This window comes from Anguilla anguilla, chromosome 2, assembly GCF_013347855.1.
Source record: "Anguilla anguilla isolate fAngAng1 chromosome 2, fAngAng1.pri, whole genome shotgun sequence".
In the NCBI taxonomy this organism is placed as follows: domain Eukaryota; kingdom Metazoa; phylum Chordata; class Actinopteri; order Anguilliformes; family Anguillidae; genus Anguilla; species Anguilla anguilla.
The window spans coordinates 53953293-53969857 of record NC_049202.1 but is presented as its reverse complement, the minus strand read 5'-3'; the positions used below and the strand labels follow the sequence as shown (position 1 = coordinate 53969857).

General features: G+C 38.6%; 1 protein-coding gene across 9 annotated transcripts in view; it reads left to right on the top strand.

The window, feature by feature from the left end:
- myocd (myocardin) overlaps positions 1 to 16565 on the top strand; it is a 117766-nt gene that overhangs the window by 81171 nt on the left and 20030 nt on the right. For 2 of the 9 annotated variants that reach the window (XM_035406687.1, XM_035406683.1), the window contains exon 1: positions 11407 to 11794. The exons of the other annotated variants lie outside the window; for them this stretch is intronic. In XM_035406687.1, coding sequence (XP_035262578.1) covers positions 11740 to 11794 — 55 coding nt within the window. In that variant the 5' untranslated portion in view covers positions 11407 to 11739. Of the gene's footprint in view, positions 1 to 11406; positions 11795 to 16565 lie in introns of those variants that run through there. 9 annotated transcript variants of the gene reach the window in all.

Below are 16565 nucleotides of genomic sequence, written 5' to 3'. Positions count from 1 at the left end.
TTGTATTGAGGTGGCGATTCTCAGGCATGGTGTAATTATTTTAGTGAGCTTATAGATAAGTTTGGGTTCCCCTGCCTTAATGGAGCAAGTGGTTAATCTGGTTCAAGCACAGGAAAAGAAGGCAGACAGTTGTATATCTTTAGCTATAATCAGGACAGCATATGTCAGTACAATCAGTGCTCAAAGGCACATTACTGACATATGAACTTGACACTGAATATACAGTATATGGGGACCAAAAGTAGCCAGGTTAAGTGTGAAGATTCCTAGTGGAATGTTTTATCTTATTTGTTGTGCTGATGTGCCATTAGGAAAAGGATGCCAAATATTTGCATTTTATTGATTTCTAATGGGTAAATGTTGATATGTACAACAATTATGGCTTACTTATTGTATCAATGAATATATTCAACTGAGGAATCACACATTCATAACATGCATAAATAGTTTACTCAGTCCACTGTCTAGGAAGTAGCAAGCAGTACATAATTTGCTTCTATTTTTAGTGTCCCGAATGTTTACTGGACTCTGTGATACACTGAAGGTAAATGGAGCTACTGGTGAATGTGTAGCAAATGTAATCCCTAGTTGTCATCACACACTCTGAAGGAAACAGCAGACCTAGCAAACTATCCATGCGTTAGTTCCCTGTATCACGCATCCTTGCCAACTGTGACCTGTCACAGTGCTATCAGAAACAGGGCTCTGGACACCATTTTGATTGCCTAATTACAATGATTTGCATCATGATTTATCCCTTACGCCAAAAAAATAATTACGTTTAAGCCAGGATTTCTTATTTCTATATTTTTTATCATGGCATTTAATTTTGTGATAACAAATGTCTGAGGCTTAGCACAGTGAGCCTTTGTTTTCTACTTTATCATGGAATAGTCTTGCTCCCTGATTGCTGCAGTGATACATGGCTAAGTTGACACACCTAAGGGGCAGCAGGTGACAAGGATCACACATGGAATCTCAATGCTAAAACAGAGCAGCTTGATGTCGTATACTGTACGTAGAACAGTGCCAGAACAGAATGTGAGGTGATTCAGTTAGTGTGTGAGATGAGTTAGTGTGTAGCAATGCATCTGAACCATTTGGGGTGAGAGCACGAGAATGGTATGAGGTCCTTGACTATGTTTTGTGGCCAGTGCCGTTGCTCCTGTCCCAGAACATTAAATCATACAGCGGCTAACTTCATCTGTGTACTTGAGCGTTGTGTGGTAATCTATTATCAGGGCAGTGTCTTAAAAGGTTTTTTTTTAAGTACCTAATGAATCAAGAATTCATTTTCATACCTAAATATGTTTTTAAATATTTTGTTTTAATATGTTCCACATGGGTTTATATCAAAAAATTGTTTTTCTATATAACAATTTCATACTTTTTTATTTACTTGATATAGTCTACAACATTCAATATATTTAAAACAACTTTGGCCTACATGTGGGCAGTCTCCTCAACAGGAAACCCTGCTAAGTCCTTGAATATTTTCCATGTGGTAAAACCAACATTTATTCTTTAGTTTATAATTTTATTAGCTGAATACACATGCTGGTCTCTTCCAATTACATTCAGTTGCATGTTGTAAGACACATTCACAAAAGGAAACAGAAGGTGGAAATAGGTCCCCTTAATGACAGATTCATTCTGATTATAAGTACAAAACAGAGGAAAAGTTAACATGGTTGTATAAACTGCTTACGGCAAGATCTTTTATTTACTTAAGAACAACCTTCGGTGAATACCAATGTTCTGAGGGTGTCAGTGAGCAAGCAGGACCCCGTAGACATTACCTTTCCACGTTTCTTTTAGCAGCTTTTAAATCTAAAAAGTCAGCGTGTTTTGTATGTTGGAATTATCTCATATGGTACTATAAGTGTAATGTTCTGAAACAGCCAAGCAGTGTGACTAATGTAATTTCACACAAGGAACACGAGTCAAGGGTTTACTTGACTTCCTTGAATCGTGATACCAAATCCCTGTAAAAATGCCACAAAATGGCAGAATCTGACATTTTCAATGATTGCATCATGGGTTAGACAGGGCCTTACTCCCAGTACTATTTATAATTTGTAATCCTGGGGTCAAGTGGAATCGGCGCATTCAGATAACTCACATTTATCTATGGAACAGACTGAGTCTATGGTGGCCTTTCGCCCAGTTTCTTGCCATCAAACAAATGTCATGCACGCTGTAACATGGAGTCTAAAGGGGACTGGTGCATACCAACAAAAACACTTCTTTTAGTTTCTCGGCATTTCTTTCCCATGTTAAAAATGTGCTACATGACAGTAGATTTCAACCAGGCAGTTTGGAAGTGTTGGGTTCAGTCAAAGGCATGAAAGATAAATATTTGCACTATTCAACATCCCTCCTTTTTGATGCAAGGGCAGCTTTTTTTATTTCCTTTCCAAGTTATTTGAAGCAGACTATTTTTCAGCGGGCCTCAGCTGCTGTGGATATAATCGCTCAGGGTGAGATGAACGTCACAGGGATGACGGAGCAGAGTCAGGCTGTGGTGGATTGACATTACCACATTGACTCTCCACGGTGGGGGGAGGGGGGTCCCAAGTCTTAGCAGCTGCAGGTTGACATGGCTGCCTGCATTTTACCCGCAGTGTCTTGTGGCCTTATCAGTGATCCGTGATATCATAGTCTGTCTGCTTTTCCCCAAGGGTGGCAACTGCTTCAGCGTTTGTGATAGGATAAGGGTGACAATAATGCCCCCATCTGTGCGGAGGAGTAGCTTGGGTGATGACACGGGGGTGATAACTGGTTTATCATGCCAAAAATAAAATCTAACTTTTCGCAGTAAAGAGTTTTCTGAGTTCACAGAGAAGCTGAGCATCGCCAGGCATGTCTCACCAGGTAAGAAATGATCTTGGATGTGAACAGGGTTGAAGGGGTTTATGCAAACACATGCTGCCAAATAATCATTGTATTCAAAATTTGTTGCAACCAATTTTGCTTTTGCTACATGGACTGCAAGCCCCGAGCCTTCAACTCTAGGGGGCCTCACAAACGGAAACCGTTGGCTCCCAAGCACGTAGTGCTGGAATGCCGTTGTTTTTGCTGGAATTCTTTCTTTTTGATCTGTAAAGTATCTGTAGCTCAGAAACTGTAAGTCCTAGAGAAAATTATCTAATGTGCTTTGTTGCAAACACTTAAATTGTCAAACAAATAAATGAATACCTGAAAAAATCAGTCCTCCCTCAGCTTTCCCACTTGTATTTTTTCAAGTTTTAAAAGAATACTGTACCTCCATTCCCTGTCATTTTAGCTGTCATGACATCTGTTTTAGCACAGTTTGGGCCTGCCCACCTTTGACATTAAGTTACTAGCCTCTAACATTTCTAAGTTACTATTACTAAGCTACTAAGTTACCACTGTTTTGCTGCTGCCTCCTTTGGACGAGCCCTTTTCTATTTTTACAAATATTTTTTTAAATATTCGTCTGGACTGAGGCAGCAAACATGCAGTGACAGTCTTAACGAATTAGCATTAACGTTATCAGTCCACTCACACAAACAGCTTACTAACCTCAGAAACCTATCTGTATTTTGAATAACATTAACTGTTAGCTATCCTTACTATCGTTGCTTCTTACATTCTAATATTTGAAGAGTTGGGTCTCCAAGATTAACAGTTTGCAGACTTGCATGTTACATAGCTAGACTAACGGAACTTGCTTTAAGAGTTAACCTGAATGCTTCATTTTCTGAAAGATTTGTGCAGCGGTCATGAAACTCAAATCAAAGTTTAAACTAGGCAATGCAGATCAAATATGAATAAAAATTCAGCAACTGCATTGCCTATTGCTTGCATCAAATGTTTTCAGAACATATTTTAGAGGACTTTAGGTGGACTACGAGGAAGTTTATCAAAAGTACACCATATTGTTTCAGTTTTGAAAATGAGAGCCGAAACCAACTGCAGTGCGTCTATCCAGTCAGGTGCTGGCAGTGTTCCATGATTATATTTTTCCCATAACATGTAAAGTTTGGCGTTCCGGTGCATCCCCATGCGTTTTCGCCGGTATAGGTGAGAACGCATCATAAGAGAGATGGGGAGGGGGAGGGGCTTTGTGAACCAGCTGTACAGTGGAGTAAGATTTCAAACATTTTAAATAAAAAATTTTAAAAACTATTTGTGGCAGTCGGTGCTGATATTGCGGCAGACATTGTGTGATTTTGTGAGGGAAATTTTTAGGAATGGAAAAAACAGTGTCACTGTCTTTGCTTGACATCAGTGGCACTGTCCTTGGCTTTTGTCTATTGTAAGAACAACATTACAAAATTGCTTGTGTGCTAGAAGAATTATCTTTGTTGCATTTTAACAAAAATAACTCTGTGTTAAGATTTTTTGCTGATAAACCATGCTTCTATTGTTTAATGTTAGCAATCGGGATCATATAACTGAGCTATATTGACAAAAAATGTTTGGCTACCATAAGTTATCTTAAAACTGTCACTCTTCAACTGTTGTGTTGGTAGGCTTTTCATTGCTGCTAAAACTTAATTAGGCCTTATTCAGTGAAGGATTGGCTGTTTTAAGGACTGACTAATGTAATATTTGTCCTGCATTGCATCGGAGTGTAGACATTCTGCCTTGCCTAATCTATCCGGAACAGATGTCATGTGAACACATGTGACTCGACATGGAATTTGTCCATAGCCTAGCCATACGAAACCTGTATGTGAATGGTGAAAACCACTACCTAACCCAGGTAGTTGAAATAGGCTGAGGTCGGTTCTGCTTTGTTGTGAACTTGACTCGTTTCATTTCTGCTCGATTAGGGAAGCTTCCTACAGTGAGACAGGGATAATTCAGCCAGCTGTCACCAGTGAGAATGTGAATGTAGGCTATGGCTGATGGCAGCAAAGTAGGCTAATAATAGTCCAAGTTATGCTCACAATTTAGAGGACGCCTAATAATAATGTTATTATGGAGCTTTTTTTGACTAATCAGTGCCATTTTTCTAGGAAGATATGCTTAGTTTTTCAGAAGGAAAAGTTAATGGAATATATTTCTTGCCTTAAAAAATCTTAAGGGAAGTGATGGTTAAGGTGTTTTGTGCAACACTATGGTTGCACAAAACAAGGTACAATTGAACACTTAAAGGACTTATTGAGGCTCCACTTCAGGCTTTTTACACAACAGACTTCTCTTTAAGGTAATTCTAATAGAGAACTTTAATTCTGATAGAGAATGTTTTATGCAACTGGGCACAGGCCTTTGAAAGACAAGGTTGTCAGTTCAAAAAAAAAAAAAAGTGGCCATCTCCAAGACATGCACAGTTGCTGTTTGTAGCTATATGTATGTATGTATGTATGTATGTAAGTTGGTTTATGTTTTTTAATCTTTCATATCTTCTCATTAAAGTCTAAAATGTAAGATAGGCCTTATCCAGTTCCTGAAAGGAAACCTGTGTGGGAATGACATTTGGGTGCAGGGACACAAAAATTAGCTTCTAAAGTTAGCTATAACAGACGCGTTACTAAAAAATACACCAAATTTAATGTTATTTTAACTGTCAGTCAGGGAACCAGGATGGGGTATATGGTATAAGATATCAACAACAACAAAGAACAACATGGCACTTTAGCAAGTGGAGGAGGAGAGAAAATGTCCATAGACCCTCCACAAAATCGGTTAAAATTGGTTTCAAGCATTCCCAGCTACTATAGTTCAAAGTGGTACACTTATCTTCTTTAATCTTCTTTAAAAGTATATTGGAATATATGGTATTATTTTTATGTGTTATTTAGTACTTGTGCAGTTATAACTGATATCTGAAGAACAACATGCTTCTGAAAAATCTTCATTTTTTTATTCTGTTTATGATTTTTCTCTGAAAAAAAAACAACTTCTAACAGATAATGACTGGGAGCCAGCAAAATATTTTAGGACAAACTCGAGAGGCAACACTTAAAGCTAAAGTCTTTCCAAGACAACTGCGTAGATAATAATGCTTCTGTCATTACACTTAAGAATTGCACGTATGAAGCGTATGAATTTTCAGCAACTTATTTTTGGAAGCTTTACAGATAAACACTCAAAACATTGCCATTTTGTATCTCAGAACATATTTATGTAAAATATACTTACAAAAGTGTACATAATATATTTAAACAGTGGTGTATTTTCCAACTGAGTGAAGCACACAACCGTGATAGTAAAGGAAGGATGATCCAGCAAAGGTTTGAAAACTCGGTTGGCTCTAGAAGCTCCGTACTTTGAGGTGATTTAAATTTGACTGAACCTTGGTTCTAGTTTCTCTTGTACACCCTTACTCCAGCTGCCCAAAGTTGATATGTGTTTGAGATTGAATTTTAATATCAAAGTAAATTAAAAGCAGCCATTGCCTTTTGCTTCATATTTGAATTTCAAAATAGGTTAAAAAACTGTGAAAATGCCAGTTATATCCACCTGCCTTTCACCAATCACAGAACTTTGCTGAGGCTTGGATTCTTTTATTCCTGGGGGCCTTGATAAACATGTAAATAAGATCTGTGGTTCAGTACATCTGGGTGCCTGTTTCTGCATCTGTGTCTGCACCACCAACAAATGACAATCCCCAGATGGCTCGTGTCCGGGAGCATTCTCTTTATGATGAAAAGACTGGTTTAACTGGGACCCCGTATTTAGGCAGTGTTACTGTTGAATCCAATTTGTGTATTGAAAGCATAATTGTTCTTATAGTGCTCCAAGCTTAAACAATCCTGCATACAATATGTAACAATATAGTAGCAAGATAAAATACATTGCCTAACTGCAGAAGAACAGACCAAAGGTACCTTTGAGTAGCACGTAGATCAACAGTGTGTGACAAGTATGTGTCACTTGTTGTTGGTTGAATAGATTTGGTTGAATTACAGCAGCCCTGTTTCTTCCTGCAACTGCCATTTTTATCAAGAATTGAATTGTATTGATTTTGTGAGACTTGAAACTTGACTTGACTGATAATTACAAGTACGGCATTTAAATTTTATGTTCAACACAATTTAATACTTAAAACTGTTTTTCAGCTTGGTCAAGAAATACTTCATTTGACATCTCAGTTTTCCTATCATAAAGATGTTGTGCATTTAAATGAAAAGGTCTTAAGCCTGCAGCTTACTCCAAAATGTATGCAGGTGCAAGTGTGTCAAGTTAAAAGATTTTGGTTTTCAGTGCAAATGTACTTTTCTTTACTCTCTTCCATTTATATAAGCACAGGCATGATTGACACATTAAGGATAATACATTCAATAATTTTTTAAGAAATGTGAGGTTTCAGGAATACCATAGAAAGTCTCCCATAACCCGAGATAATATCCAGAAGGTACCGTAATAGTAGGATTTGGTGATATCAAGCCTATTCGATTCCTCTGCTTTAATCTAAAATCACTGAAGTATTTTCAGTCTCCTGTGGCACGATGCCAGTTTCCTAGTACACCAGCAGAGACAAAATAAGTTACTGAAATATAAGCTCCTCAAAAGCACAACATGATATGACAGTGCTTGACTTTGTGCTGTCCAGATTTTGTGTGAGCTAACCTATGCGATTGTGTCCTTGTTTTGTTTTGGATTCCATTCAGATTGCTTTCGCTATCCCAGACTTTCACACCAAAAGTTCCCAGTGTCTGCTGGACACAGGAGACTTCAGGCCCCAAGCGGCTCCTGTCACTTTTGATTTGTTTTTTTTTTTTCTTTTCTTTTTCTTTTCCTTTTTCTGAAGTCCATCTTACTGCCCGGGCCCTGCTCAGGCCAACTCCTCACGTGGAGCCTGACAGAACCCCCTCTCCATTGCCTCAAATTCAAAAACACAAAAGAGACGTGTGAGAAATTACACATCACTCTGGTCACACTGATGGGCCAGATTATCACATGGATGAATCATAAGCAGCCATTTGTATGTTTTGAAATCCTAATGGATGTAAACCCATTCTTTGTCAGAAGTGGTCATAACAAACCCTTTGCCTCTTTGTAAATTTTGAGTGGGGTGGTATGTCTGGTATTTGTGTTCAGCAGGCTTACACGGTCCAAAAAAAGATGCTGTGAGAAATGGTCAAATGCAAGATTATTCAAATTAAATTTCAAGGATGGTAAAAGCACATAAAGTCAGCAATCTTTCCGTGTAGACATTTTACAAAAGATGGTCTAACACTACAAAAAAGGAAAAACCGTGCAGACAGTGCTGTCCCTGTGTTAACTGATGAATGACTTAAGTGCAGCCTTTCTGAATGTTTACCTGTGGATGCGGCCATCTCTCCAGGCCAGTCCCAACAGCGACGGTAAGCAGAGAACTGTAATTAAAGCAACACTGTAACTGAGACCAATGGGCTTCAGACAGATAAGAGCCAGCTGCTGCCTCTGCCCCAGGCCTTTCTCGCCTGGACAAAGCAATTGTTCACTGTTTGTAACTTTCACGTTTTCTTGGGGGGGGGGGGGGGGGATGGGGGGGAGTGGGGGTGCAGCCGTTGCTGGCCTCTCTGGCTCCAGACAGTATGCGGCAGGCAACATCCATTCTCTGACTGTCTGCACTGGGAGACCCAGTCTGACGGTGTTTGACGTGGAGCCAAAACCATGACAGAGGAAAGCCAACAACCCCCCCAGTCCAGCTCCCAAAAATGAGATCTACCGTCACAACTAAAAATAATAACATCCACTAATTTCTGATCATAACTGTTAGAGAAAATTGATGAATGAGAATGGTTTAGGATAATTAAAGCAGGGGCTCATTACACATAACAGCTGATGTTATGGAAACACTAGTCTTGTCACATCAAGCAAGCTAAATTTGGCTCCGCTGCCACTGGGACTGAATTGACAACACACAGAGTTAACTAATCCATCTGACTGTAAACACCATAATGAGGTCTATATCTTTGATTCAAATAATTAGGCCTGTCTCAATAGTGCTTTATTTCTAGACATATGAACAGTTAACCATGCTATATATTTTTGTTTTTTACATTTTCCTTGTAGTTGGAATTGATGTCAGGACACTTTTAATAATATCACTTGTCAAAGGCCTACCATTGGTCTCAGCAACAAATGAATTCCTTGGGTTCCATAGAAACTAAGACATGTAAAATGCCAGGTCTTTGTTTTTAGTAATTACATGTTTGAGGAAGATCCCTGCACATGCAATATTAAATATGCATAAATGTGTGTAAGACTCATAGCCCTGATTTATGTTTCATAGAACCCCAGCAATATTCGTTTTCTTATTTCTCAAAATCATGTGTAGATGTGGCTGTTTTTCCTTCAGCTTTGAGTGGATCTATATCTGTTTAATGTGGCAGACTAAAATGTACACTTGAGTGTAAGTTTACTTTCCACCACTTTGAAAAATTGAATTTCATTGTAGGCTGAACCCCTCATGTCATGTATTCATACTCATCTTTATCAATAACACTAGAAATGGAGTGTGCCTGTTTACAAAATTTTCACTGTATACTTAGTAAGTGCCAATAAACAGCCCTTGTAATAAACAGAATTTATGCTTGTTGATTAATTCAATGCGGCTAAAAACGGGAAAAAATAGTTGTTGCTGATATAGCATGCCTTTAAAATTAATATTTTTCTAAATAACAATAGTTGCCAATTCTGTGTGCACTACTGTATACAAACATTTACCATAAATCTAGCCAAGTTATTCATGACTGGCAGTGCTACGCAGAGAAGCTCCAGCACGTCCAGTCAGATGAAAAATGTCATCTGAATTGACATCAGGCCCAATTAAGGCGGGGATTAGGACAGGGCTCTGTGACCTTCACTGGTATTTCACAAGGATGCTGTGTTCCTTGTCAAACCCACTGGCAAAACCTTCCTTTAAGCACTTTCACCTGCTAATTAAGCTGTCCAATGTTGAATCAGTAAAGTATGTGGTTTTGGGGCTCTCCGAGAGGGAACAAATGAATTTGTAACGTCTTACTATAAACAGTTTACTTTGATCGCATAATGGAATGAGGTCCAGCACGTGGCACTCGTGTCTGCCGTTTTCGTGTGATCCAGAATGCATGGCTTGTGGACAGAAATTCTGCTCAGTGGATTTTTTTTTTTTAGCATCAGTTGTGATGTATGTCTCTACTTCAGATGTCTCCATTTTCTGTGTTTAGAGCCAAGCATTTTGCCAAGAGCAGGGCCTAACTGCTGTGTCCGGTATTGGGGGTAGAGAGAGGGTGGGAGCAGAGGGGCGAGTGGTCTCTTTTCAGTGGTTGTTACTGGGGCTCTGTCAACAGTGCGTGACCCGTCTCTGACAGGAGGGCAGGCATGGTGACATTATACATGTCACAGACATTTGGCAGCTGCATTCTCAGCTGTACCCACAAGAGCACTTCAGCTGGGAGGAGGGATAGTTCTCAACAAAAAAAAGGACCCAGAACCCGGAAACAACTGTGACTGCGTATGCAAGGTCACTGAGACAGTGGCTATGAAGCCATTCTGTTGTTGTTTGTTTGAAAAAAAAATACAGAGGAATATTTTGTTATGAAGCAATACATTTTCAAAGTCGAACTCTTTTTCTATTAAGATTTTATTGTTGCAGTTTGAAAAATGATCATTACCCTGAAATGTGTTTTATCAGGTAGCGGGGAGAACACAAGCAGGCAAACAAGTGTGATGCAGGCCAAGTGGTGCTAAGACTAATTCAATAAATCTGTCATGTTAGGAGAGATTAGCAAGGATAAATGTTGGAGGTCTCAGAGACAGTTGGCATGCAGTGTGTTAATGTCTCCATGGAGGTACTGCAGACATTTAACAGAAATCTGAGGAAAATACAGCCAAATGTTATGATTGCAAGTGGGAGCTGGAGGAAGGACTGACTTTTGGGGTTTTCTCTCAAGATACGTTTTTTAATGTCATGATGTTTGGTCAACAGTACTTCTGAACAAGACCATTCAGTTAAGCATTCTTTGAGGTCACTTGCGTAAAACATTGACCTCATAGTGTGTGTTTAAACCCTGCATTGCCACACAAAGCTTTTGTAAATACAAAAAATATTTTTTGTAAATCTCAGGAGGAAAGACATTACACTTCCAATTAAAGGTTTTTTGCATTTAACTGTGGCTCACAGGCAACATGGTTTCACAAACCATTTGTCCGTCAGTCTGCAGTAAATCCTCTTTTCTTCAGTACAGAGAAATGCAAGGTGCTTTCTTCGTATGCGAGGGCCACAGTAAAGGACTGAGGCTCTTATTTGTGCTTTTTTCTGTTTACATTCACTCTCAAGCTCTCCCCGTCCCCAGACTGGTCTGAAGAGTGGTTTATATTTGGAGGGCAGACTGGGATCCCTGCGTGGTGGCGATCCCAAGGGAAGGTGGTTTAGAGGGGAGTCTCCAGCTCTGATAGTAAACTCAGCTGGAGGAGGGTCTACTGAGTCTCTGGTTTTTTAGACCCTCCCAGCAAGGGGGATATCATTCGCTCTCTGGTGAAGGATCAGGGCTAGATGGGACCAAAACCTTTCACAAGTTCTGCTGGCTGCCCTGCAACAACCCTCAAGGGAAAGTGTAGTTATTAGTGTGTAGAAGCTTAAAGAGGCATACTGCTGTTTTCTCCCCTTGTTTTCTTTTCTGTTAGTTTTCTTGTTTCTTCCTCATCAGATTTTTTCATCAGATCAGTTTTTGATGAAGTGCTCTTTATTAGACTTGGTGTCTCTCTCCTTGGAACCAGCTATTGGTTTAAAGTGAGGGGTGTGCTTTATTTATGTTGTTGTTCATCTGACATTGGAATTTTATACAGAACACCATGACTCTTCTGGGTTCTGAGCATTCTTTATTGATTCGAAGCAAGTTCAGATCAGGTAAGTCCCTCAAAGATTGTCCTGCCTATTTAATGTTAATGGTGTTACTTTTTATTTTTTAGGTAATGCTTTTTTTTATTTTGTTTTTTACTTTTTACATGGAATGCATCTCATTTGTTATTGATATATCAATTTTTCTGAACTGTTTTTTTTTAATTTTATTTTGTTTCCAACTTTCTAATTGAATAATTCTGATTTAAATTTATTTTTTAAATCACTGAGAGAAAGGATGTGCCTGGCTGAATGGTGCCAGCTACTAATTACAGGATAAGGATTTTTTAAATCTTTAAAATCTTTATTTATATTTTGAATTGAAAATAGAATAATGTCAACTGTTTAAAAGGTGTTATGTGATAAATTACTTTTTGTTCCTTTGTAAGATTGAGAAGGATCACAATTTGTGAAATTTCTGCAAACCAATATTTTATTTCTTATTTATGTTTGACATTTTATATTGAACTTTAATGTCCATTGCCATACTGAAAAGCTATTCCACCTGTTGAAGATCCATTACAGCCACCTAAATATATAATTGTGTGTGTGTGTGTGCTTGCATGTTTGTATGTTTGTACGTGTGTATGTGTGTGTGTGTGTATGTGTGTACATGTGCATGTGTGAATGTGCGTTTCTGTGTGTGTGTGTACATATATGCGCATACAGCATGTGCATATATATAAAACATGGTCAATACTGCCACCTCTCTGATGAAAATGCTACTGCTCAGATCATTCCTTAAATGTTGAAATAAGTAGGAAAATGCTGGCCCATAAATCCGACACAGACCTTCAGTTGCGCATCAAAATGCAATGCATTTTCGTCTTTATACATGGTAACTGCCCACCAGCAGTTTGAATGAAAATTGAGCATTTCCTTTAGCTTGTTTAGAATACCTAAAATTCGTGGGAAATTACACAGTGCTCAGAGGAAGTGAAAACGGAAAGCTTTCGGTCAGAAATGTAGCATGGACCAAGACATTTAGAAGGCATCTTGTTTTATCCACACACACTTAACCACTAATACACTGCAGATGTTGAACTCTTGTTTATGCAGGCAAGTTCAGTTAGTGAAAGTATTTCTCTCTTACTGAAATGAAAGCGTTTTCCTACTTTGTAATAGCAGAGATCTTTGTGTTCACTGGGGATAACAAGCAGTATTTAACTCAGTGTCAGAGTGTGGTCACTGCACACGTGTCCTTACTCAGTATTGGTTGAAGGGGCAGGACAGCCCCGTGTTCATAACTTCACATGCTGTGTGATTAGATGACATAACAGCATGCCTGCTGGCACTGTCACAATTACAGGAACTGTTTTGTAATTTCTGGCGCTTTCCTATCCACAGGAACTGTTTTGTAATTTCTGGCGCTTTCCTATCCACAGCCACATTCACCTTGTGTGTGTCCCAGAGAGTATGATTTTTAGATATAAAGGATATAGCCGCTTTTCCACCGCATGGTACCGGCTCAACTCGACTCGACTCACTTTTGGTACCAGGTAGACTACTTCGTTTTCCACTGCAGATAGTACCCCCGTCAATGTAGCCGGTCGTTATTAGCAACGCTGCATGAAACGCGTTGCTCTGACCAATCAGTGGTCTGCAGTGTTTTCACGTCACCTTTTGGTATCGCCTCAGCTCGCTTGGAATGGAGGTGATACCAAAAAAGTACTAGGTACCAGGTACTATCCACAACTTTTGCCTGATGGAAAACCAAAAAATGTGAATAGAGTCAAGTCGAGTTGAGCCGGTACCATGTGGTGGAAAAGCAGCTTATGTGTGCTAATGTACAGTACCACTCTCTACTATTAAATAGGCCCACACACACACACACACACACACACAGCTTGTCGCCATGCCATGATTGTGGACAGGTGGATGGTGGGCCGCCATCAGAAACCTTAAACGATTGAACTCTTTTAGAAGTTTCCCAGCAGCAGTATATAGCATATTGGAGTGGGGGAGGAGGGTGGGTATGCTTAGCAATTCTAATAAATCAATGTTACATTATTCATAGTCCTGTCAAATCTACTCCAAGTAACGCAGGCAATGCAGGTGCGAAAGGAAAATAATTTTTGTGATGCCATAAATTTCAGTGTTGCTAGTGGCAATTCTATTGTGATTAAAATATTTTTATTTAACTAGTGGAACTACCGCAACCTAGCATTTATCACCTCCTTAAACTACAGTTTATGTATGTGCTAACTGTTTAGTTATGGTGATTGTTGGAAGGAGCATGCTGCAATGATGAAGATACTGCAAATGCATGCAACAGAATGTTTTCTGAGGAAATTGAGGTTAAATTACAATTTCAATGCTTAGTGCTTGTTCACATACTTTACTGTTGACATTGATTCACACAAACAGAGATACCAAAGTGTGCAGAGAGATACAAAGGTTGTAACTAAAAAGAAAACATATCTTATGTGGGAGGATACATATGAGAATAGATGAACATAGACTGATTTCATGGTTTTATATAACATCGATAAACTTGCTGTATACAAGGGTAGTTTAATGGTATGGTGTCATTGAGTAATGGCCATGCAACAGATGTGATGTAAGCTTTGATGTTGTGTGGTCAGGTTGTGGTTGTGTTGAAAGGTCTGCTGATAACATTTCACACAGCCAAGAAAAGTAATTTTTACAAACTTTTAGATGTATGAATGTCATGTACTTACACACTTACAGAGAGGATTTTCCAATTATTATTGAAATGTATCACTCATTAAATAGGCTTGTCACAACCAGGGGAATTTGTTTTTTGAGAAAAGGATTTCAGTAATTTGTTTCAGTCATTACTTGGACTAAAAGATGTTGCAAGTTAAATAGGGATCTTCTCTGCTGTAGGCACCTATATATACCCAAGTACAGCTGTGTCCATGTTCTTGCTGGATGTGGCTCTAAATACATATTATTATCTAGCAGCTATTGTTGAGTAGTGTGGGAATTCATGTTGGAAATAAAGATTCCTTTAAACGTATGTGAAGTATATCCTGCTGTGCTTTTTATAGGTTATATTTATTTATTTATTTATAAACATTCTATATTCTTGAACATTTCCAAAAGATATATTCATCATATTATTGATATGATGTGCGCAGCCACATATGTAACATAGCATAGAGTTCTTTTCTAAGATTTTATTATTCTTAAAATACACAATAATATGTTAAATAATTTATAATAATTTACTGGAAAAGAGATTATGTAAGCTGTAGTGCTAGAACCATGCTTAGTACTAGTGGCATGGTTGAACAGACTTCATGAACTGCAGGAAAGAATATTCAAAGTTTATGCCTCATGAGAAATACAGCACATTTCCAGTATTTTCTTGTACAATTGATCTATGATGTCTTTGGTCCCTGCCCCTTGGTCACCAGTACAAAGTAGAACCCTTGTTGGCAGGTGTAAATGTTACAGACAACTGGTGTTGCTATTTATGTGTCATTATCATCTGGTTCTTATTGCTCAGGGAGACATCTGAACCAGAGAGTCTTTTACACTTTGATTGCACTGCTGGAGTGCAGTCACTATTGGTGTGATTCAGGGCTGTCTATAACCTGCCTAGGTGGTGAGCAGATTGACTCTAATGATGCATTTTCATGTAATTGCATTTTATGTGTCACTGTTTATTAGCCTATATTAAACCACATATTCTTGGTGTATGTTCTATATATGTTCAGCTGACAGGTCCCGTTTATCTTAAAAGATAAAGCTGAATGTGGGCAGGATCAACTCCAGCACAAGTATGTTTCAGTTTATATTTTGTAGAAACAAAATAAATAAATGAATACATTGATAATTAAATAAATAGATTTGGAATCGCTTTCACATTTGAAGACAATCACATGTTCATCTTTGTTTTATCGGGAAGAGATAGGAAAGATGCCACATTAAGGGCTAGGAGCTTGGCCCTGGAAAAATGCTTTCTTCATGTTCTGGCCACCAGGAAAATGGCAAGTACCTCTCATGCTGAGACTGAGGCCTGGACACATACAAACAAAAGATAACGTGCTTACAGTACTTCTTAATTTACTTGAAATCAAAGTGTGTGTTCCTTTGAGGGTCATTTTGAGCGGGGAATGCAACATTAAAGCTTGTCAGTAATGTAAACAGTGAAATAATTTCTAATGAAAAACACTTAGGCGCACACAAATAAAGTCAGCTGACTTCATGTTTGTGATGAGTAGAAAACTTTGAAGTACACAAATTCTATTAGTAATTACTGTAGCATGGCTTTGTTCAGCTACGTTTATGTGCCATGTATGAGTCAGTGCCCAGTGAACTCCTCAGGCTCTGGCTTTGCCACAGTGATGGCACTTCATGCCAGATGCAGAAAGGTTATAGGTCATTCAGTCAATGCTCTCTAAGCGGCAACAGATGGCCTGCACAGTGATTACTTTCCATGAAAATTTGTACGTTCTTTCTAGAACATTTTACGTCTTAGTTTTCAATGGGGCAGCGTACAACTGTATGCACATTTTTGGTCAGAATAATGTCTTTAATGAAGCACAGGACAAGTTTATTGATACCACAGTGGTGGATATGAAAACATGTTGAAGTCAATTGAGGAACAGTTGGATCACATGGATGTCTTGTTTGGCAGCCTTCAGATTTACCTCCTTACAGCTCAGTTATGACTTTATCTGGCATGGCAACAAAAAGAATCCAGTAAACCAGCTGGAAAGGGCTATGTGTCAGTGTGCGATCATAATTTCCTGTTACTTTGGTATTTGGATATTGTTCCAGTTCATTACCTTGAATTTGCTTTTTGGAC